Consider the following 26,134-nt stretch of genomic DNA (forward strand, 5'->3'; position numbering starts at 1 on the left):
ACTCTGCTAGTTTTTAATGCCTTTTCAAATGATAATTTGCAAGAACTGCACATTTTTAAATGAACTGTAATTTCTTTGGGTCCTTTCATAGAGTTGGTTTTCTTTTAAACCATTCTTTTCTGTATTAATGATATTCAGGGGTAACTCAGTGTTTCTTGCTTAAGCTATCATAGCTAATACTGTTCTCTAAAATCAGGCATATTCCATTGGTCATTCTATTAAGGCTGTGCATTGTTTAGAATATTATCATAAAGACAGAATGAGATGAGAAAATGGTGACTGTAAGTCTGGGGAACCTATTAGGCCTTGCAATAAACTTTGTATTCAAAAATGTCAAGCACTATTATGCATAATATAATTGCAACAAAACGATGCTCTTATCCATTGGATACCCTTTCTTTTTCTGATTTCATGGTCTGCACATCTGAGTAGGTGGTTTTCTTTTCACTGCTTTTTTTAAAAAAAGGTATTGGAATAATAATAAAAAAGAATGGGTTATTGTAACTTTCTGAACAGTAAGGAAGCTATGCCATAGCTCTTTTATGCTGTTATTATTCATGAGTTGAAGTATCCAGCAGAGTTGGATTGTAAATGGAAATTTCCCAGTATTTAAATGGTTTCCACATGGCTTCATGCTTGCCTAAGTATATTTTCCCAGGGAGTGTGCTTCACTAATCACTCTCCTTATATCAGTCTACCTATTGAGGTAATATCACAAAGAACATGTTTTAAAATTTAAAAGACATAGCCTAAAATTCTAGTTCATTAGTTGCAGCATAATGTTTAGGGCTGCACAGTGGTTTAGATTCAAAGGTGCTATATTGCTTTGAAATCCACAGCACTGTACAACCCCCTGAATGAATGAAATAACTTCCCAGTCTATTCATTTCTGAAACTATCAGCATGATTGATGCATCATCTTCCCTTTGGTAGATTCCAATTGCAAATTAACAACTAATTGAGAGAGGTACTGGTGATGTGCAGTTAACTGCATCTGCAAAATTTATAGAATACATAGATTCCCCCCCCACACACACACTTTTACCTCTATTGCAAAATTAGGATGGCTGCACAGATGGTATGGATTTGCATTTACCCTGGATGCATGATTAGGGATCTTATGGAAAAAGGGAAAATATATCTCATGGGGGGGAAGGGGTGGTGGTGTAGAAAGAGTGCAGAGAAGAGCAACAATGATGATCAGGAGTTGGAAGGCTAAGGCTAATCAATGACTCAGAGAACTAGGTATGTCTAGTCCAGGGGTAGGCAACCTTGGCTCTTTTATGACTCATGGACTTCAACTCCCAGAATTCCTGAGTCTATGCTGACTCAGGAATTCTGGGAGTTGAAGTCCATGAGTCATAAAAGAGCCGAGGTTGCCTACCCCTGGTCTAGTCTAATTAAGAGAAGGACAAGGGCTGATATGATAGCAGTCTTCCAGTACTGGAGGGGCTGCACAGAGAAGAGGGATCTGCCTACCCTCCAAAGCACATGAGGGCAGGACAAGAAGTAATGAGCTGAAGATCATTAAAGAAAGATTCCTGAGAGTGAGAATAATTAATCAATAGAATGGCTTATTTTAGGAAACTGTGGGTGCTCCTTTAGTGGAGGCTTTCAAGAAGAGACTGGACAATCATTTAATATAGGGTCTCTTGTTTGAGCAGGGGCTTAAGCTAGGAGATCTCCAAGGTCCCTTCCAATCCTACTATTCTATGTTTTCTATATCTGTGATTGTTTTGGTGGATTAAGAGAAACTTGCCAACAACCCTGCTTAGATTCTCTATCCTGCTGTTTATTGGGTGACCATTTTCTTTGATTTAGCTATGATTTGGATTGCTTTGATTCCACCAGAACATTCATTGATAGAGTTTGTCCTCTAGATATAGGCCACAGATACCATGATATGTAAATACGCTTCTTGTCACAGCTGACATCTGCCAATAGGGTTAAGGAACACTTTCAAGCTGCAATTAGCCCTGCAATCCCATCTAAAACAGGCTAAGGAAAGTCTCCAAATCCAGATTCCTATTGACCCCAGACACCTGTCTTATCTGGATTTAATTTCCACTTGTTTCCACTTAACAAATCTCAACAATCCTATTTCTGATATTTTTTATTTATTATATCTATCAACAAGGACTGAATCAAAATATTTATAAATGGAGTAGGTTTGTTGAAACTGGTAGAACTAAAATTAATCTAACTTCACTGTTTTCAGTGAAAGGCCTGAGTTTAATTATTTTTAAACCTTGATCCAATCCATGACATGTCATTATTTTTACTAAAGCATTCCTTTCATATAGCTTAGAATAAAGATACTGTATGAGATGACAGAATGTTTGAAAACAATTTTCTGTCTTTGCATTTATATGTTATAGTCAGCTGACGCTGAAATAGATCCCACAATATTCAGAAGAAATTGAGGATATTCCCTATTTATAGGTGGAAAGGTTTTCCGCCATTTGCTCAAGATGCTTCCTGCTGTAAAGAAAGATAAGCAAGTTTTTCTTGTGTTTTCTAAAGGTGATACATTAAGTGGATACAAAATGGACTAATGTTTAATGAGGAAAGTAATTATAAAACAATATATCTCAGCACTATTTACATTGCTAATGTAATTGTTCTTTCTAATTATTAGCAGCAATATAACAGTAAAGAAATTAGCAGGTTTTGTTCGTTTTCCTGGTGTTGCTTTTATGGAGAAGACCTTACCAAGAAAAACATGGCGATTTAATTTTACAGTGACATTGGATTTACTGTATTTTTACTTTATTTCTTCCATAAAGAAATGACACATTTTGTGCTGACATTAGCTTTCCTAGGATTTATGTAGAAATAGCCCTTCTCTGCAGATGCATGTAGATCTTCAAAGGAAAACAAAAGTATTGTTTCTTTAGTGAGATCTTTTATAAAGATTACAATTAAAGGAGATTGGAAGAATTCAAGATTATTTGGGAAACTCAGAAATTACTGTTAAGATTGTTTGCTACTATGAAAATGGATTTAAAGGAGGCTACTAAAGAGAAACAGACTTTACTGGACAAAATAGAGGGTTGAGTTCATTTGAATCTGGATCTGAAAGTGGATTTGAAAATGCCACACCACAAGAATGATAGGAGGGAAAAAAGGCCACACTGGGTTTACAAGTGAAACCAACTGATATCTTAATAATTAAAAGGGGTTAAAATAATAAATCACAAGAGTGACTTGAATAGATTTGTTATTTTGGCTTAACAAAAAAGATGTGAGGGAAATTTGTCAGATGAGACAAAGGTAAAATGATATGAAATCCACGTGAGCCCTTATTTGAAGGGATTAACAATTAAGCTTTAAAAAATTAAATGGGAGTAATATGAAGTGGATTTATATGATCATTAAGAGCTACTAGAAACAAACCCAGCTCCACACCCACAAACAGGCACACAAATAGATACCAGATAAGAGATGGGAAGAGATTTCTTCTGTGGTATTCTTAGAGAAAGTGTTAGATTACGTGATAAAAGGAAAGGAAAGAAATATAAAACTAATGTATTTTATTTTAAAATTACAATACATATACATATACATCCCTTTCATGGATTATTGCCTTGTCGTGGCGAAGGGGCTTGCGTAATTCAATGAAGCTATGAGCTATGCCGTGCAGGGCCACCCAAGACAGACAGGTCATAGCAGAGAGTTCTGACAAAACATGATCCACTGGAGAAGAAAATGGCAACCCACTCTTTGCCATGAAAACCCCATGGACAGTATCAAAAGGAAAAATGATATGACGCAGGAAGATGAGCCCCTCACGTTGGAAGGTGTCCAATATGTTACTGGAGAAGAGCAGAGAGCTAGGACTAGTAGCACCTGAAAGCATGAAGTGACTGGGCCAAAGCTGGAAGGACGCTCAGCTGTGGCTGTATCTGGTGGTGAAAGAAAAGTCTGATGCTGTAAAGACTTTTTCTCAATAGGAACCTGGAATGTAAAATCCATGAATCAAGGCAAGCTGGATGTGGTCACACAAGAGATGACAAGACTGAACATCGACATCTTAGGAATCAGCAGGGCTTTTTTTCTCATAGAACGCTCAGAACGGAGTTCCGGCACCTTTTTTGGATGGAACCTTGTAGGGTAGGCAAGGCGGGTTGTATGACATGTGTGAGTTCCGGCACCTTTTTCTTTTACAAAAAAAGCACTGGAAATCAGCGAACTAAAATGGACAGGAATGGGTGAATTTAATTCAGATGACCATCAGGTATACTACTGCAGGCAAGAATCCCTCAGAAGAAATGGAGTAGCCTTCATAGTCAATAAAAGAGTAGGAAAAGCAATACTGGGATACAGTCCCCAAAATGACAGAATGATCTCTGTTCGAATTGAAGGCAAACCATTCATTATCACAATAGTCCAAATCTATGCCCCAACCAACAGTGCTGAAGAGGATGAAATTGATCGGTTCTCTGAAGCCCTACAGCACCTTATAGAACTAACACCAAAAATGATGTTCTTATCATCATGGGGGATTGGAATGCTAAAGTAGGAAGCCAAAAGATAACCAGAATAACAGGCAAGTTTGGCCTTGGAGTACAAAATAAAGCAGGGCACAGGCTGATAGAATTTTGTCAAGAGAATACGATGGTCATAGCAAACACTCTTTTTCAACAACCCAAGAGACAGCTCTACACATGGACCTCAACACAGAAATCAGATTGACTGTGTGCTCTGCAGCCAAAGATGGAGAAGCTCTGTACAGTCAGTAAAAACAAGACCAGGAGCTGACTGTGGCTTAAACCATGAGCTTGTCATTGTAAAATTTAGGCTTAAACTGAAGAAAGTAGGGAAAAACACTAGGCCACTCAGGAATGAACTAAATCATATCCCTGATGAATATACAGTAGAGGTGACAAATAGATTTAAGCTATTAGATCTGACAGACAGAGTGCCTGAAGAACTATGGATGGAAGTTCACAACATTGTGCAACAGGTAGCAGCTAAAACCATCCCAAAGAAAAAGAAATGCAAGAAAGCAAAATGGCTGTCTGAGGAAGTTTTGCAAATAGCTGAGGAAAGGAGGGAAGCGAAAGGCAAGGGAGAAAAAGATATGCCCAATTGAATGCAGAATTCCAGAGAATAGCTAGAAGAGATAAGAATGCCTTCTTAAATGAACAGTGCAAAGAAATAGTTGAAAACAATAGAATAGGGAGGACCAGAGATCTCTTCAAGAAAATTGGAGAGATGAAGGGAACGTTTCATGGAAAAATGGGCATGATAAAGGACCAAAATGGCAGGGACCTAACAGAGGCAAATTAAGAAGAGGTGGCAAAATTACACAGAAGAACTATACAAGAATGAGCTTAACATCCATGATAAACACGATGAGGTGGTCACTGACCTCAAGCCAGACATCCTAGAATGTGAAGTGAAGTGGGCCTTAGGAAAGCTGAGCAACAACTAAGCTAGTGGAGGTGACAGTATTCCAGCTGAGCTATTCAAAATCTTAAAAGACGATGCAGTAAAAGTGTTAACACTCAATTTGCCAGCAAATTTGGAAAACTCAACAGTGGCCACAGGATTGGAAAAGATCAGTTTACATTCCAATTCCAAAGAAAGGCAGTGCCAAAGAATGTTCAAACTATCGCACCATTGCACTCATTTCTCACGCTAGTAAAGTTATGCTTAAAATTCTACAAGCTAGACTCCAGCAGTATGTGGATCGAGAACTACCAGAAGTACAGGCAGGATTTCGAAGAGGCAGAGGAACTAGAGATTAAATTGCCAACATACACTGGATCATGGAGAAAGCTAGGGAGTTCCAGAAAAACATCTACTTCTGCTTCATTGACTATGCTAATGCCTTTGATTGTGTGGATCACAACAAACTGTGGCAAGTTCTTAAACAGATGGGAGTACCAGACCATCTTATTTGTCTCTTGAGAAACGTATATGCAGGTCAAGAAGCAACAGTGAGAACTGGACACGGAACCACTGATTGGTTCAAAATTGGGAAAGAAGTCTGGTAAGGTTGTATACTGTCGCCCTGCCTATTTAACTTATATGCAGAGCACAGCATGAGAAAGGCAGGGCTAGATGAATCAAAAGTTGGAATTAAGATTGCTGGGAGAAATATCAACAACCTAAGATATGCAGATGATACCACTCTAATGGCAGAAAGTGAAGAGGAACTAAAGAGCCTCTTATTGCGAGTGAAGAAGGAGAGTGCAAAAGTTGGCTTGAAACTTAACATTAAGAAAACCATGGCATCCGGCCCTCTCAATTCCTGGCAAATAGATGGGGAAGAAATGGAGGTAATGACAGATTTTATTTTCCTGGGCTCCAAGATCACTGCAGACGGGGACTGTAGCCAAGAAATTAAAAGACCCTGGGGAGGAAAGCCATGGCAAATCTAGACAGCACACTAAAAAGCAGAGACATCACCCTGCCAACAAAAGTGTGTATAGTCAAGGCTATGGTCTTCCCAGTTGCAATGGATGGCTGTGAAAGTTGGACCATAAGAAAGGCTGAGCACCAAAGAATTGAGGCCTTTGAACTATGGTGCTGGAGAAGACTCCCGCGAGTCCCTTGGACTGCAAGGCATTCAAACCCTGACTGCTCTTTAGAAGGCCAGATCCTGAAGCTAAAACTCAAATACTTTGGCCACCTAATGAGAAGGAAGGACTCACTGGAGAAGAGCCTAATGCTGGGAAAGATTGAGGGCAAGAGAAGAAGGGGATGACAGAGAATGAGGTGGCTGGATGGAGTAGGCGTGAGCTTAAATGGACAGGAAGAGGACAGGAAGGCTTGGAGGAACGTTGTCCATGGGGTCACGATGGATCGGACATGACTTTGCAGCTAACAACAACAACAACAATGGCTAAAATATCTGAAACATAATTTATACTCATAATTTGTTATAAGCTTCCTTACTTTAGTCATGGGTTCATTTGATTTCAGGACACATGGGCAGCAGGGGGGTAGATTTATTGAAAGTTTCTCCTAAAAGTGTTGAAGCATCTGTCTTTGAATGCCTTCCCATCTTTGAATGTCTTGAAGGGTAGCTGATCAGTTATTTAACAAGTTGTTGTAGGTGTATTCACACAATCAACGAGGATAACTGGGGGAAAGCCCCCAAGGAAGACTCATTGAACCTTTTTGAGGATCTGGCTATTTTAATGCTTCTTCTGAATGATCACATGGCTCTCATAATCATTAGACATGATAGACTACAGTACGAGATGATTTAATCTGTCTTTAATAAGGACTCTGTAGATGAGCCGTAATGACATATGGTTATACAAAAAAAACAGGTGGCTTGTTTTGGGCAGAAAGCACATTTGAAAGTATTCCCTGAGGTTTTTTGTGAATGACATGATAAAACAGATGTCAGCCCAGAAGGCATCATAGAGCAGTGACCCTCTGAGATGCATTTTATGATTGGGAGAGAGTAGGAAGTCATATTTTGAGACACTTTTACTGATCAAGGAAGGATGAGTGATTGTGAGTTATCGTTCTGCCTTCTTCCACTTCGTTTTTTGGAGATAAATAGTATCTTCAAAGGCATTGACAAGTGCACATGAATCATACTGTAGGAAGTAACATTTACTTTCTAAGCATTTTAGTCTTTTATATCTAATACGGGTACCCTAGTGATTCACATTTATACATTTGTAAATTATAAATTTACAAATGCCTATTTTCATTTACGAGTTCTCAAGCACACCCCTTTGAAGGTACTGTGGCAAATTCACTGCCTACTTTTGTCTGAACAGCAAGGAAAAACTATTCCTGACTACTTTGATCTGTATAATTGTAATGAAGAAAAAAAATGCCATGAAAACTTGAAATATGTGTTCTAAGATCCATTGATGGAGGACAGCAAACGAGAGTTAATGTTCAGTATCCACTTCTCTAATCACACCCATGTCTATAAATGCATTTAGTGTTATTGTGGTTTAAACATCTCCTTTCCTGTACTTGTTACTATACCCATTAGCATTTCTGTTGTGTAAAGTCTAGTTTCGTAGTAAAGCCTGACTGATAAGCTGCTAATACTCACCTCTCTATTGTCATGTATATTTCTGTCTGGCAAAGTACAAATAGAATATGCATTTTAAACTCGGAAGCTTTTGCTTACGGATACCCATAGATATAATTATTGAGGTGCTATGAAGAGTTTGGAGTAATGGTTCCATTAATGGCAATTAAATAAAGAACTGTTTCTTTAGTAGAAGAGCCATCATGATATTGAAATTCAGTGGCACTTCTCCTGGGGAGAATAAATGAAAGGAAGATGGTTTTCTACTGATTCCTTGTTTCCTTTGCATATGCTGTCCACCAGCCAGCATATGTTCTTCCCTGCAATCTAAGACATATTTATAATTAAACTCTAAATGCTCTAGAAAGACTTCAAGGACAACAGATTTAGAATTAGCCAGGGCACGCATACGCTTTATTAATGTGTGGATAGATTTAAAATTTAGCTGATCAAATCACCATTTTTATGATAAGATTATCATTTTTTGTATGGAAAAATGAGCGTAATACATAAAGCTATAGATTTGCTAGTTCTGCTTGCAAATGGTCTTCCTCACATTGTATTAAAACACCTGCTTCGGAAAAAATGTAATTTGGAATCTTACTTTTAGTTTTGGATTCTGTTCGGTTGTTAAATCCAAATAAAAATTATCCCAAATTATCTGGGAAAAATCTTCCATTGTTGATGACCTCAGAGCTATGAAAATGTTAGGATTACATTTTCATTTAGGATGTAAATGTATGTACATAGGTACTGTATAGATAATATATAGGTAATCTGTCTTCTACCCAAACTGAAGGTGATTTATTAAAGAATGCATTAACTTTTTTTTAAGAAAAAGGTGATACGAAACATATGGATTCATTTAGAGAATTAGGAAAAAAGAAGTAGGTGAAACAACGTAACAAATTCCCTTGGCAGACGTCTAAGTGATTATTTAAGCCCACTTTAAACTCATGACACCACACATCCTCAATTCATTCTGTATTCCTTTGGTCATCTTGCATGTCACTCAGAGCACTTGCTATGCAGCATCATGCATCTGCTGATGAATTCATTCAGGCCACTGAAAATCCCGGCTTGAAAAGATAAATGGCAATCAAAACAGCTAATGCAGACAGTTTACCAATTGCACATGAAATCACTGGAATGTTTAACTTTTTTAAAAAATCTCTCATGCTGTGTCTATTCATGGTTTTGAAAAATTCCTTCTTCTGTCTACCCTTCTCCCATTTCTGATGCATGAGCTATTTTTTTTGTAAGGAGTGAGATGATGATGATGATGATGATGATGATGATGGTGATGATGATGATGAATCAATCAATCAGAATAGAGCTGTAAGGGACCTTGGAGGTCTGATAGTCCAACCCCCTGCTCTAGCAAGAGAGCCTATTCCATTTCAGACAAGTGACTGTCCAGTCCCTTCTTAAAAACCTCCAGTGATGAAGCACCCACAACTTCTGAAGGCAAGCTCTTTCCCTGGTTAATTGTTCTCACTTTTAGGAAGCTTCTCCTTAATTCCAGGTTGCTTCTCTCCTTGATTAGTTTGTTTTGTTTCTTTTTTCCACTGTTTCTTGACTTGCCTTCTGGTGCTTTGGAAAATAAGTTGACACTCTTCTTTGTGGCAGCCTCTCAAATACTTGGAATACTGCTGTCATATCCCCGCTAGTCCTTCTTTTCTCTAAGCTAGCCATACCCAGTTCCTGCAATCGTTCTTCATATGTTTTAGTCTCCGGGCCTTTAATCATCTTACTCGCTCTTCTTTGTACTTTTTCCAAAGTTTAAGCATCTTTTTTGTAATGTGGTGAACCAAAAGTGGATGCAGTATTCCAGGTGTGGTCTTACTACGGTTTTATAAAATGGTAATAATGCTGATGGAAATGATTATGATAAAAATATACTATAATATAATAAAGGGAGCACTTTTTTTTAAAAATCCCATTTATATCCCGTCCTTCTCCGAAGACTCAGGGCGGCTTACAATCTAAGAAGCACAAATCAATGTGCTTAGCAATAGCCTTCATTCTATGTATATGCCTGCTTATTAGGGCTTTCGGGGGCCCCCAGCGGCATTTTTACAAAATCAGCTTATTGCCCCCAACAATCTGGCTCCTCATTTTACCTACCTTGGAAGGATGGAAGGCTGAGTCAACCTTGAACCTGGTGGGACTCGAACCTGCACTAATTGCAGGCAGCTGGTATTACTTAAGGAGACATTAGCCCACTGCTCCACCAAGGCTCTTAAACAACACAATGTACTGTATTTAATAGTAGGATGTCTTATCTTGTGTTCCCTTTATTTTTTGAGCAGTATAATATTCTTAGGAATAGTAAAGACCCTAGCCTAATTTTCCTTATTATATAAAGCATACTGGTGCATCTGATAGGTGAAAGCATGTGGAGCAGACTCCACAATTTGGTAGAAGAATTGTTTCTTCAAGAGAAAAATCAAAATTGGGCATTCTTTCCTTCTTTTCTGATTTAATGAATTGTTCGTCCCTGATTTTATGGTTGCAAACTGATATGCATTAACCTGCCCAATAAGCCCCATGAGACTCAGTGAAATCATTCTCTCTATAGGTGTGCAATCGGATAGTAATACTATAATCTAATTCTGTCTATACTTATTCAAAATGAAAGTGTGTTAAATTAAATTGAACTTTGTTTGTAATATGCATGCATAGGTTTGCTGCCTAAGGTTGCAATCCTATTTTCATTTATAAAAGAAGTAATACCTTCCATTAAACATACTGATGCTTACAATGTGTTATATTTCACCAATTATATACCAACCTAGTAGGTTTTCCTTATAAGTAAATATCCCAAACTTGGAAGATTTGGATTCCCCCCTCCACCCACATCTTCCCTGTGTGTAGGGAGATGAATTTGAGAAAATAAGCAGCTGGAAGGGGGATTTTGAACCTGCAATCAGCATCATGAGGCCACTTTAGAGGAAATAAAAACAAGAATCAGCTGGACACGATGCTGAAAAGTATGAAGCATAATTTAATTATAAAATTCTTGGGTTTGCTTTGCATACATCTAAGTTTTTCAATATTTTTCTAGTATAATTCATAATCATAATCATAATAGTAAAGTCGGAAGGGACCTTGGAGGTCATCTAGTCCAACCCCCTGCTCAGGCAGGAAACCCTATACCATATCAGACAAATGGCTGTCCAGTCTCTTCTTAAAAACTTCCAGTGTTGGAGCATTCACAACTTCTGGAGGCAAGTTGTTCCACTGGTTAATTGTTCTCAATGTCAGGAAATTTCTCCTTAGTTCTAGGTGGCTTCTCTCCTTGATTAGCTTCCATCCATGGCTTCTTGTCCTGCCTTCAGATGCTTTGGAGAACAGCTTGACTCCCTCTTCTTTGGGGCAGCCCCTGAGATATTGGAAGACTGCTATCATGTCACCCCTCATCCTTCTCTTCATTAAACTAGACATACCCAATTCCAGTGTTGGAGCATGACCTCTAATCATCTTTGTTGCTCTTCTCTATACTCTTTCCAGAGTCTCAACATCTTTTTTACATTGTGGTGACCAAAACTGGATGCAGTATTCCAGGTGTGGCCTTACCAAGGCATTGTAAAGTGTTATTAATACTTCACGTGATCTTGATTCTATCTCTCTGTTAATGCAGCTTAGCACTGTGTTGGCTTTTTTGGCAGCTGCAGCACACTGCTGGCTCATATTTAAGTGATTGTCCACTAGGACTCTGAGATCCCTCTTACAGTTACTACTATTGAGCAAGATACCCCCTATCCTATACCTGTACATTTGGTTTTTCTTGCCTAAATGTACAACCTTACTTTTTTCACCCTTGAATTTCATTTCATTAGGTAGCGCCCAATGTTCAAGTCTGTCCAGATCCTCCTGTATCTTAAGCCTGTCTTCTGGAGTGTTGGCTATTCCTGCCAGCTTGGTGTCGTATTATCTATTTGTGTCATAGTTCACCTGTTGTTCAAGAGTTCAAGATGACACTTTGCTCCAACAACGATGTGAGTTAGGATGTAAATGACAGAGAATGACAGGCCCAAAGTCACCTCCTGCCTCACTTTCCCCAGTGCTTGACCAAGAAGCACTCCAGTCTTATAACTGATTTCAGTCATGAGGATTTTTGAATATAGTTTAATCTCTGAACAATCTTGTTTATATTCAGTGTCCCCCCATTACTGTCTTAAAACAACATTTCCGTTGCATTTAAGCAAATGATACTATTCCTAGTTTAGTCATAGGTTTCTAGAACAGCGTTTCCCAATCTTGACAATTCTAAGATGTGTAGATTTCAACTCCCAGAATTCCCCAGCGAGCATGCAGGAATTCCGGAAGTTAAAGTCCACACATCATAACATTGCTAAGGTTGGGAAACACCATTGTAAGGCGACATGGCTGGTGAAAATAAGCTGAAACTTTTCCTTTGATTTACTCCTTTCATTTATATAAAAGTATCCCACTGGAACACACATTATTTCCCATAGGTTGTGATTTAGACAATCTTGTAAGTATTTTTTTCAATGAAGGTACAAGACCACTTTGGGGGACTGCATTTTTTTTAAAAAAAACACTAAGCCAGCATTATTTGAACACTTGAAGACATAAGAGAGTGCCTAAGGGATTAATGAGAAGTGATTGATTTTGGGCATTCATTAAGAAAATTATATTCCTATCTTTTTTTTTAATGCTTGACTTCTCCAGAAAATTGCCTCCAATTTTAGAGGGATTTATTTAAATCAAATTACAGTGAGGAATTAATGAACAAGACCATAATATTAATTACCCGATATATTTTGTTTATCTTTTCTTGGTTTGAAAACCCAAAAAAGCAAATAATAACATTCAGGTTTTCTCTTTGGTTTTGCAGTTCACAAAGTGTTTTCATTTGGTTTTGCAATTGGTTCTGCAATTCACAAAGTTTTTTCTTAAATAAAAATATGCTAATCAAAATTCCACTTGCTATTTTTTTTCCAGCTCTCGTAAATGTGAAACTTTGGGCTATTGATCGACAATGTTTCCAAACAATCATGATGAGGACTGGCCTTATCAAGCATACAGAATATATGGAATTTTTAAAAAGGTATGGCACTAGATTATGTATTTGTCTTTTGGAAGCAAACACTATATTTATTACCATACTTGGAGAATTTTGTATACGGTATATATTTTTGTCTTGTAGTTGGGGTGGGGATGGGGGTGCTTGTGAATGAGTGCTCATTTATATTCCTCATTTTTAATTTGCTCTTTTAGTTACATGAATGGCATAAGAGCTGGAAAATAGGGGGCAGTGACTGAAGATCTTAGCTTTATTACTGCTTGCCTTTTATCATAATAGCTATTCCGCTTAAGGTTGGTAGATGAAAAATAAGTAACAGAATAAATACAGCAATCATAAAAAGAGCCATTTTTGCAGATCCACTAGGAATTTCTCTTTTAGGAAAAGATTTATTCAAGATATAGAATAATTTTGTCTCTTAAAAACATAGCGTGGCCTAATGCTTTCTAAAATAATATTTAATAATAATATATTTTAAAAGTATGTATCGGTATCTCTGAGATATAGGTATTAATTACTGTTTGCTTTGGGGATGTACAAAATGAAACTTAAATGAATTAGAAAAGAAATTGATTGATGTGTATTTTAATTTTATTAAATTTGAATTTAAGTCCCTTGAAAAGGATTCAAGTAGTTCTGATTTCCCTAATTTATTTATTTATTTATTTGACTTATATACCGCCCTATTCCCATAGGACTCAGGGCGGTTTACAGGGCAATTAAAACCATACAATACAAAAGTTAAAATAAATTTAAAACAATTAATTAAATTTAAGCCCAAAAGTTAAAACTTTAAAACCCAATTAAAAACCCCTCAGTCTAGGCCAGACAGCTCAAAGAGCCGAGTTTTTAGGTCCCGGCGAAATGAACGGAGGTCGGGGGCAGTCCTAAGTTCCATAGGAAGTTGGTTCCAAAGGGCAGGTGCACCCACAGAGAAGGCCCTCTCTTTGGGAATCACCCACCGGCAATCCTTCACTGGCGGTACCTTAAGAAGGCCCTCCCTGTGGGAGCGCACATGATGATGGGGAGTTAATGTCGGCAGCAGGTGTTCCCTCAGATAATCCGGACCCAAGCCATTTAGGGCTTTATAGGTCATCACCAGCACCTTGAATCTCACCCAGAGGGCAACTGCAAGCCAATGCAGCTCGCGGAGAAGAGGTGTCACATGGGAGTATCGGGGAACTCCCATCACAACTCGTGCGGCTGCATTCTGCACCAGCTGAAGCCTCTGAGTGGTCCTCAAGGGCAGCCCCACGTAAAGAGCATTGCAGTAGTCTAGCCGGGAGGTCACGAGCACATGGGTGACTGTGCGTAGGGCATCTCGGTCCAGATAGGGCCGCAACTGGCGCACCAGGCGAACCTGGGCAAAAGTCCCCCTGGCCATGGCTCCTATATGATCTTCAAAACTGAGCCGTGAATCCAAGAGGACGCCCAAATTGCGAGCCCTATCAACGGGGGGTAACACCTCACCCCCCATCATTAACGATGGAACAAACTGGTTAACCCAAGATGCCGGAATGTACAGCCACTCAGTCTTGGTAGGATTGAGACGAAGCCTGTTTCTCCCCATCCAAACTTGGACCACGTCCAGGCAATGGGACATCACATCGACGGCATCACTGGGTTGGTTCGGGGTGGAAAGAAAAAGTTGGGTATCATCAGCATACTGATGATACCCCACCCCGAAACCACGAATGAGCTCACCCAGCGGCTTCATATAGATGTTGAACAAGAGGGGAGAGAGGACCGACCCCTGAGGGACTCCACAAACGAGAGACTATGGGGTGGACCTCTGCTCTCCTGCCAACACCGACTGTGAACGGCCCAGGAGATAGGAGGAGAACCACTGTAAAACAGTGCCTCCCACTCCCAGCCCCCTGAGATGCCGCAGTAGGATACCATGGTCGATTGTATCAAAAGCCGCTGAGAGGTCTAATAGGACTAGGACAGAGGAACATCTCCTGTCCCGAGCCCGCCAGAGATCATTCACCAGTGCGACCAATGCTGTCTCCGTGCTGTACCCGGGCCTGAAGCCCGATTGGTACGGGTCAAGATAATCAGTTTCCTCCAGGAACAGAGGAAGCTGATGCGCCACCACACTCTCAACAACCTTCGCCAAAAAGCGAAGGTTGGAGACCGGACGATAGTTGTTCAAAATCTCCGGGTCCAGGACAGGCTTCTTGAGAAAGGGCCATCACCACCGCCTCCTAATGCAGTATCAAAGTGCCAGAAAGTTGACATATATAATTATACAAGAATCAAATATATTAACACAAATCTCCTTTAATTAAAAGACATTAAAGGCTGGAACTATAAATTCCTTCATTCAAAAAAAGAAAAAGAGTGCTACTAGAAAGCTTTAGGTAGCTAGCAGTCATTCACATTGTCTAGGTAACAGAATTCACATTGTTTTTCAGTCCTCAACTATACTTTCTATTACTGCATTCATTGCCGGGGGGGGGGGGAGAGCAATGTTTTGAATGAAGATTTAATTTGCAGAAACCATTCCCAAATTAAGTTTAAAAAGTTTGCTTAATTTTAGAATTAGGAAAATGAGAAGACATTAATGATAAATGTTCAGTTTAATTTATGATTGGATAGGCATATCTTGTGCATGAAAGATTGATGACTTATATACTCTTCTGTGGAGTTGTTAGGCAATATGTTTCATTGAAATCAGTGTGCTGCACTCCGTTTTTCTCTTAAATCTGGTGATACTATCAATTTCCTGCTCTTTTTTCCCTTCAATTGTTTCTTCCAGACACACAGACAAACAGACAGGCACACCATACATCTCTATCCCTTGGCTTTTGAATTGTTTTTATTCAGGAGTAATAACCATCAATACTTAGTATATAACTATAGTAGTTACTATCTCCTTAGTTCTCATTTTGTCTCAGCCTTGGTCAATGGTGGAAAAATGGAAAGAGGTGGAATGATTGAATATACTAATTAAGTTATTATCTTGTCTCCCTATTGTGGAAGCAGCAGCTGATAATTACTTTGGTTGAGCTAGGTTTCCATCTCTCTCTGAAAGAGAAATGATGATGCCTGTGGAATCTATGCTCATTATTTAGCAAAGATCTCAAGAGGATGCTATTTTAAAGTTGTATTGTGAGATGTGCATCAAATGAGGATAAAATGAAAACAACCCCTCTTCTATTTGTACATTGTACAAGATTTATTTATTTTTTATTTTAATTCCATTTATATCCCGCCCTTCTCTGAAGACTCAGGGCGGCTTACAAGCTTAGCAGTAGCCTTCATTCTATGTATATGCCTGCTTATTAGGGCTTTCACACACACCCCAAGCGGCATTATTACAAAGTCAGCTTAATTGCCCCCAACAATCTCGGTCCTCATTTTACCTACCTCGGAAGGATGGAAGGCTGAGTCAACCTTGAGCCTGGTGGGATGCGAACCTGCACTAATTGCAGGCAGCTGGTGTTACTTAAGGAGGCATTAGCCCACTGCTCCACCAAGGCTCTTGAGAGTTAATTGATGAGTTAATCAATCCATCTTTTTTAGTCAAACTTCTCTTTATCAAAGGATCTATGGCGTGTCAAGTTTAGGGATGGATGGATCGATCTGTTTCTATCTTTTTCAGTTCCAAATGCATTCATTCATAAGACACCACTTCTGGCCTCTTTTACATCAATCTCTGAACTAGCAAAGGCATGAATATCTTAAATGGATACCACTCAAACCAAAATAGATTTGGAGGGCATGGGAGGTTTTCCTTTCCCTTTGTTTCATGCTGTTTTCTCAGTGGGGAAAAAAAGCACAATTGGTAACAATACAGTAACAACCCTCTATGGGAGGTATGTGGGCTGAGAGAAAAAGAGATTGGGCTGAAGTTAACCTGAACCTGGATCTCCACATTCCTAGCCCAACAGTTTAACAACTATAGTACTCTGAATCTTGGATTATGTCAGCTCTTCAAGTCAGGAGCAGACATTGCAAGGACAATCGCAATGTATTTTATTGTTGTAGGATATGCTAACAGAATCTTCAAAACCTGCTGGAGTTTCTCCTCTGCACCTTTAATACCAAGCAGAATTAAAGCAGGATTATTATGAGTCTCTTTCTAATGTTTTCCCAGAACTGAGTTGTTTACTTTCTCCTAACAGTTTTTGCATAACTTTACCTAGACCAGGGGTAGGTAACCTCGGCTCTTTTATGACTCATGGACTTCAACTCCCAGAATTCCTGAGTCAGCATAGCTGACCTAGACTATATCAACATTCTACCTATCTAGATCTAGTTTATTGCCGCCCCTCCCCTATCCATCCCATCACTGTGTCGGTTTTTTGATATTGCTTCAGAACAAAGAAAGAAATTTAATTTTATGGAGAAATATTAAACATGAATGTATTCAAAGAATAGCTGTTTGACTGGTATGCTGTGATATCAAAATTTAATTCTCTCGCTCTTTTCTTTCAAAGTCTGCCCATATGAAATTATTAATTTTGGACTTAAGCTTCCTAAGGTTAATTTAATGTCATCGAACTCACTTGTTCTTGTTATGAAAGCAAGCAGTATAGGAAAAGTTGAAATATGAGCTTTTTTCACATTGGCAGGGTACAGATGTTACATTCTGACCAGGGTTGAGTTGATTAGGATTGAATTCCAACTTCTAGTTTCTTCCTTCTATTTATCTGCCTTCTTCTCTTTTCTGTATTTTGTTGCCTTTATGACTTATTATTAAACATGCAACATATTTCATTGTCAATTTGTTTCATTCGTCTGCTTCTGCTCATAGCATGATTCATAAAACCATTTTAATTATTGTTATATAATTAATAACTTTTTTTCCTTAGAAGAAGGTAATCTATTAACTAGACCCAGAAACTGTGGCTACAATCTTCTGACATAGAGTTATCTGTGAACAATATGGTTAAAGATATAGAGCAATGTGTGTTGTACTTCCTGACATTCATTGTTCATAATACACCGTCCTGAGTCCTTCGGGAGAAGGGCGGTATAGAAATATTAATAAATTAAATTAAATTAAATAATCTTGGCTTTGGCATCAATAAACAGCATATCCTGGCCTAACAGTCTTTCATATTTCCTAAGGTGTGTTTTAAGGTTATAGGAATCTTTTGTCTGTGGTTTTCGATCTACAGTACTTTTAATCTCATAAATACATTTTCAAAAGCATAGATGCACATTCTATTTGTGTATCACAGTACTAGAAGTAGAGTTAAAAAACAAAGTTGAAATGAAAAGATTTAGTTCCTCATGTACACAGGGAACCTTCCAAGTTAGATTTTTGAATAACAGTGCTTCAGAACAAGGAAATAAATTCAATTTTATGGAGAAATATTAAACATGAATGTATTCAAAGGATAGCTGTTTGAGTGGATTCTATGCTGCAATATGAAAATTTAATTCTCTCTCTTTTCTTTCAAAGTTCCTCATGTACACAGGGACATTTCCAAGTCAGATTTTTGAGTAGCAATGTAAGAATTCCCCTACATAGATAATGGCCTTTATTGAAAAAAATATCCCCCTTGAAGTGAGAACAAGTTTTATTAGAGCAATGGGGCCATTTCCTGATTCATTATCTTTTCTTTTCTTTTTCCAAGTGCATTGGAAATCATCTCCTATGAAGATTATTTGGGAAGCAGATTTGATCTCAAAAGAATTAAAGCAATAGCTGTGGTTCATGAAAAATGGAGTGAATATGTCAAAGTGTCAGTGCACTGTCAATTTTATAGTGCTCATTTGAATGCTTTATTTTCTTGGTCAAGTGAGATATGTGTGTGTGTCTATATTCACATACAAACACAATGTTCGGATATATGTTATTTTTAACATGCAGATTATTATCCAAGTTAATGAGCATTAATTAAATAAGTAAAATCATTTGAGGTCTGAATTTTTCTTAACAATTTTCTCTGAAGTATCTCTTGTAGTGCTAATGTGCCCCAAGCAAATACGGAAGTCAGCAAAAAAGTTTGTTTATTCCTTTTCTGTCACATTTAAAAAGTGAATAACTTATTTCACTCATTTACATATTGGAAGCTTTTCTTTTCTTAACAGGCCCATAGCAATTTGTATACTTTAGGCCTACTTACAGGTAGGAAAGTGATTTTAAATTGTATGTTTCTTATATTCAATATTTTGATTAGCAGTGGTTCTGCTGAATCCGTTCTCTCATCAAAAGGTTCTGGGACCTTTAGGCAGCTAATGCAAATAAGATTTACTGTTGAAGAATCCATGCATAGCAATAAGATTAATACCAGAAGCTAAACATAATGCAATGTGAAAATCTGTTAGATGCCGATTTAAGCAAAGAGTTTTCACCATTTAAGAAGTGGAAAATAAGTAACAGTGAAGTAAATGAACCACTTTTAGTGGTTAGCAAAATAACATGGTTAAAAACTGTGTCTAAAGTATTATGGATGATGGGGAAAAATAAGAGCGTTAAAAGAATTCCATCTGTTTTACAAACAGTATCAATGTCAGTGTATTTTTCTTATCCTTTATTTCAGGGGTGTCAAACTGCCGGCCCGTGGGCTGGATGCATCATAGCGAAACTGCACCCACCCCATCACCGGCAATGGCAAAAAAGTCATGATACCTTGTGACACGTCATGTGAGGTTGAGAGTTTGACACCCCTGCTTTAATTGCTTCTGACTCACTGACATCATCTCTCTGGTACTGGCTATTTAACTGTTTTGTAATTTGAAAAATTACTATTTATAACCTCAACTGAGGGTCATCAGAGATAGAATGTAGCCAGCCTATGTCCTCTTGGCCTCTGTTTTGATTGTCTTTAAATTTGCAAAGGATCTTCTCCAATGTTTCTTTATGTGTCCAAAAATATCAAAGCTCTAGCCTCATTATTAATGCTTCCAGTAAGCAGTCTTTGTTTTCTTCAGCTGGAACTGAATGATCTGTTCTTATTGCAGATATATGCAACAATTTCCTCCACCACCACAATTCAAAGGCATACATTTTTCTTTATTCAGCCTTTCTGAAGATTCAACCTCCACGCTCCTATGTTACCTTTATTGTCACAATGCAGTGTCTCTGCACTCGAATGTTTTAGCTGTATCTAAATAGTATTTCTTCCAAATAGTAATAATGTATTTTTCTCCTCCTTCTCCTCCTCCTCACAGCCCAAAGTCTTAGTGCTCTTTCCTTCTATTTCCACACAACAACTGAGATGGGTTTAAGCTGAGAAAGATGTGAAATTTTGCCTCTAGAAAGTTAGAAGTCCATTAATAACTCAACTTACCTGTTGACATAATCTTAATTGCTGGGCATTTTCCCCCAGTTTTGGCTATGCAAAGTTCCATGTTCCTGTATATCCACAGACCTGGTTAAAAACTATAAAAACAAGAAAAAAATGTTCAAAACACACATACACATAAATGCTTATCATTTGCAATTTCAACCTATGAATGACAACAGATAATTCATGGAAGTCAAATGGTTTCTTTTGTGTTCTGTAATGTACATCTGCAGGTTCATTAGAATTTTAGCAAAGTGATAAATTGATATGTCTATTAGGACCAGCTGACTTTATACAGTAGTATTTAAAATTGAAACCACAGACTATACAAGAGATGCCACAGGTGGTAGCCAGTGATTAGCCATCTGTGGATGTGAAGGATTTTACATTTTATTAGTGCCCTTAATAGTACAATCAAGAGATTTCTTACTAAGATAAGGTTCAATTGCCATAAATATTCCTCTGGTTAAAAAAAAATGTAATGCCTGTAATATAAAAATCCATTTTTCATAAATTTATTGCATTAAGTTCTAAGTGAGAGAATGAAAATACACTTTGTCAGCGAAAAAGCAACTATTCTTCATTTAGGTAACCGTTACCTCAATGCGCAATCACATCATCACCCAGCACAAATAAATTCAGTAGCCAAAACACTAATAACAAGAACCAGACGCCTTGCAGATGAAACACATATACAAACAGAACTACACACCCTGACAGACATATTGACAGCAAACAAGTTCCAAAAAAACAAAATCACCAATATAATTCAGCAGCGGACTCCGAAACAGAAAAACATCCAAGAAGAAGAACAGAACAACGGACGAGCCATCTTGCCCTACATAAAAGGAACAACTGACAAAATCAGTAAAGTACTACGCAAACATAACATCAAAACCGCATTTAACACTGACAGAAAGATATCAACCATCCTGAGAAATCCCAAAGACAAAATAGAACTGGAAAACCAGGGCATATACCAAATCCCATGCGCCTCCTGTCCAGCAACATACATCGGACAGACTAACAGAAGAATAGAGGTACGTGTAGAAGAACATAAGAACTCAGTACAGAAGAAAGATCACACATCTTCACTAGTACAACACATAAACACTACGGGACACAACATCAATTTTGAAGGTACAAAAACAATCACCAAAATAGAACATCTCAATAGCAGAATAATCAGAGAAGCCATTGAAATAGAAAAACACCCAGACAGTATGAACAAGCGAGACGACACCTCCCGCCTACATGCCATTTGGAAACCAGCATTGATAGACAAACGAATTTCAGCAAACAAGGATTTAAAAAACCAACAAACAACCCCAAATGCCACCAGCCCCAGCAAGACTCATCCACACCCAGAACAAAAACTCTCCCACACAGAAGACAGAACAAGTCAAGCAAAAGTGCTATCACCCAAGCAGAAGAACGCACACACGAACCTGACTGACCCATACCAGAGATGCATGGCGGGTCCTCAAACTCGGAGCCAAGCCAAAGCTCTGGAGGCCACTACACAGCCCACTCCTCAAGACACCAAATCACAACACTCAGGATATTACGACACAACAAAAACCCCCACCCATTCAGAACACACCCCACCCAATCAGAAGACAGCCACGCCTCCAACCAATCGGAAGACAACCACACATCCACCCAATCAGAAGACGGCCACGCCTCCACTCAATCAGAAGACAACCACGCCTCCACCCAGTCAGATGACACCCCCACCCAATCAGAAAGCAGCCACGCCTCCACCCAGTCGGAACACAGCCCCACCGGCAGTTGGAAGGAAAGGAACAGACAGACCACGCATTGCTCCTGAAAGCAGCAGGAGGAATACTCCGGCCTGATGATGACGGATGGGATTTCGTCGAAACGTCGCCACAACTTTCTGAAGATGAAAGGAACGCGGGAAGAAACCCGAGACTCTAGACCTACACACACACACACACACACACACACACACACACACACACACACACACATATATATATATATATATATATATATATATATATATATATATATATATATATATATATATATAATCATGAAAGACTAAAAGAAACTGTGAAGAAGACACCACTCAATTCCTATGCAGGGGTCTTCAAACTCGGCCCTTTCATGACTTGTGGACTTCAACTCCCAGAATTCCTCAGCCAGGCATGCTGGCTGAGGAATTCTGGGAGTAGAAGTCCACAAGTCATAAAAGGGCCGAGTTTGAAGACCTCTGATGTAAAGTGTAGAAAAAGAAAAATCGTCACTGCTCTTGATACATCTAAAAATTGGTCACCTAAAAGGAAAGCAGTGATCTTCTCATTGTGAGGGAAATTAAATTTTCTGATAACTGGAGTTACAGGTTTGATTGCTAGTGAATATATACTGGTGGTTTTAATAGAATATAGAATAGAATAAACCTCTATATTAGAACACATGCAAATACAGGAGATTGAAATATCTTCCAGTTATCACTGTGTGGTTAATGCATCAAGTTAGACCCTTGGGCAAAAAACTTTGGGCACAATGTAGAGTTAGAAAAAATGGCAAACTCTATGGGAAAGAAACTATAAAATAACAATGGCAGCTGCTTATAAACAAAATCTATATAAAATGTTTTATAGAGGGCACTTTCCACCTGCGAGGTTAGCAAAAAAGTTTAAAAACATGTCTAGTAATTATTGGAAATGTAGGCAAAAGCCAGGCACGTACTATCACCTTTGGTGGACATGCCCCAAAGCAAAAAAAATTCTGGTCATATGTGAAAATGTTGAGAAAACATGTAGATTTTTAAGCCGGAATTATTTCTTTTAGGTATAGCCTCAGAAAATTATGATAAAAAATGTATATAATTAATGTTACATGTATTAAAAGCAGCGAGAATTACATTTGCACAGCATTGGAAAAATGAAGAAATACCAGCTGAAGAAGAGACTATCAAGAAAATCTTGGACTGTGCGGAAATGGATAGGCTTACATTGAAAATGAAAGGGAAAGAAGATACAGAATACTTTCAAACATGGGATGTATTTTACCAATGGCTAGAAAAATGGGGTAGAGAGTAGGAATTTAAGATGCATTATCAAGTTAAATATGTGGACCCAGACATTGTTTACTAAACACTAAAGATTTGTAATTATAAAAAAAATTAATAAGATATTTTTTTAAAAAAGTTAGACCCTAGTAGAGCCTGCATGATCTTAAGATAAAAAATAAAACAAACTACAGAGTGTTCAGAAGGACAGGACAATTCTGCTATAATAGAGAAGGAAGTTTTGTGACTTAGTTGATTGAATATCTAAGTCACAGATCCTCTGTTTGAATTCTGCTAAGGTTTTTTTGAAGTCACAAATCAGTAAGCCTGCTACACACATACACAACACATCTGATCTTGGTCAGTATTTGAAAGGCTTTGTCCTGGTGACAAGTGCTGTTACATTGCATACACCCTTGGGTACAATAGGTTATCATCTAGGTATATGTTTATTTAATAATCACATTTACACATTGCCATTATCAAAAAACCCTGACCTTTCCTGGTGGACAATATGTACTCTTGTAATAGATTATAGTAAGTAGAAGCTAGGGGACAGACAGGAAGTATACTTGAATCTGTTTATTAGGATCTCACAGATTACTATTGTTTCAGATAAATCTAAAATGAAACAATAATTCCATTAGCATATTAAAGAAAAAAATCAAATTTTGTGGAGAGGAAAATGATATATTAGTATCAAGGAAAGAAGGTGTCAACATCTAAAAAAAAAGCTCAAAATTGCTGCAAACAAAAGCCCATTAAGTCTGCATACTAGAGCAGACTGTTTCTTCCTATTGTTCCTTCATGCAAGCAAGAAAATACCTATTATTATTATTATTATTATTATTATTATTATTATTATTATTATTATTATTATTATTATTATTATTAAACTATGATTGTTAGATCATAGTTAACTTTAACAGACGGCAGTTAAAACAAACCAAATACATAAGAGCCAGTTTGATCTAGTGGTTCAGGCACTAGGCTAGAAAATGGCAGCTCATGAGTTCAAGTGCTGCCTTAGCCATGAAAGCCAGCTGGGTGACTTTGGGCCACTCACTCTCAGAGTTGTTGTTGTGGGAAAAATAGGAGTATATATGTTGGATATTTCTGTGGTCTTTAGTTATTTATAAAATAACAGAGTAAGAGAATAACAGAGTTGGAAGGGACCTTGGAGGTCTTCTACTCCAACCCCCTGTTCAAGCAGGAAATCCCATACCATTTCAGACAAATGGTTGTCCAATCTCTTCTTCTTCTTTTTTATTAAAAAGTTTTACAATACATTTTTGAATACAAAAAAACCCCTCCTCCCCCTCCCCTCTCCCCAACCCCCCCCCACCCTCCCCTCCCCCCTCCCCGACTTCCCAGAGCTGAATACAGGGTATAATAATACAAACAAGCATAATCTAAAATATGCTAACAACAATAATAAAACATTAAATTCTATCACACTTTAACTCTCCATAGTCAAAATATTAATAAAATAACTACTAACTAATTATACGTCATAAAAATCCGCTACTTATTCAAATGCTAAATGATACTTTTTAGTCCCATATTTATTCTGAATATATTCAATCCATCTTCTCCATTCCACAATGTATCTCTGTTGTGATTGGTCTTTCAAATATGCTGAAATCTTTGCCATTTCCGCCAAGTTAGAAACTTTCAAAGTCCACTCTTCTATAGTCGGCAGTTCTTCCTTCTTCCAATATTGTGCTACTAAAAGTCTCGCTGCCGTAATTAAATTCAACATCAACTTTGTATCTATAACAGTAGTATCTGTAACAATACCCAATAAAAACAATTGCGGAGAAAACTTTATCCTTTTCTTAAATATCTTTTGCATATTCCACCAAATTTTAATCCAAAAAGCTTTAACCTTTTTACAAGTCCACCATATATGAAAATACGTTGCATCCTCACAGCCACACCTCCAACATTTGGGCTGGCAGTTCGGATACATACTTACTAATTTTTTAGGGTCTAAGTGCCACCTATAAAACATTTTATAAAAATTCTCTCTTAAATTTTGGGCCTGTGTAAATTTTACATTTCTAACCCAAATCTTTTCCCAAGTGTCCATTGTTATAACTTCTTGAAAATTCTGGGCCCACTTTATCATACAATCTTTAACAAGTTCCATTTCTGAATCAATTTCTATCAATGCATTATATATCCTTTTTATATGTGCTTGACCTTGATCTCTAATTTGTTTTACCAAATTTTCATCAATCATCGAGAAACCAACTTTCTGGTCCTCTTTCCATCTTGCCTGTAATTGCCCATATTGAAACCAAGTTTGTACAATCTTTTCTTCTTTTAAAATATTATATGGCTTTAATTGCCATACATTCCTTTCTAAACTTAAGATTTCCTTATATGTAGTCTCATCATGTTTAAATCCCACATTTATATTTTCTATTGCATGTTTAGGTATTGCCCAAATTGGTATCTTATAATTTAACTTATGTCTATACTTTTTTCCAAACTCGCAACAGAGCATACCTTAAAATATGTATCTTAAACACATTATCCACCTTCTTATCATACAATAAATATGCATGCCAACCAAATAACAAATCATGAGTCCAATCTCTTCTTAAAGACCTCCAGTCTTGGAGCACCCCCAACTTCTGGAGGCAAGTCATTTCACTGATTAATTGTTCTGCCAGGAAATTTCTCCTTAGTTCTAGTTTGGTTCTCTCCATGATTAGTTTCCATCTGTTACTTCTTGTCCTGCCTCCCTGGCTAGCCTATATGTTGAATAGTGC

At 37.8% G+C, this 26,134-nt stretch overlaps 1 protein-coding gene across 2 annotated transcripts in view; it reads left to right on the forward strand.

The window, feature by feature from the left end:
- Positions 1-26,134, forward strand: part of PRKG1 (protein kinase cGMP-dependent 1) — a gene marked incomplete at both ends in the record, with an annotated part of 886,380 nt that overhangs the window by 612,484 nt on the left and 247,762 nt on the right. For both annotated transcript variants that reach the window (XM_081328338.1, XM_081328337.1), the window contains one exon: positions 12,986-13,091. In XM_081328338.1, the coding sequence (XP_081184464.1) occupies positions 12,986-13,091 (106 nt within the window). The remainder of the gene's footprint in view (positions 1-12,985; positions 13,092-26,134) is intronic.

The sequence above is a fragment of the Vipera berus genome (genome assembly GCF_964194415.1).
Source record: "Vipera berus genome assembly, chromosome: 5".
In the NCBI taxonomy this organism is placed as follows: domain Eukaryota; kingdom Metazoa; phylum Chordata; class Lepidosauria; order Squamata; family Viperidae; genus Vipera; species Vipera berus.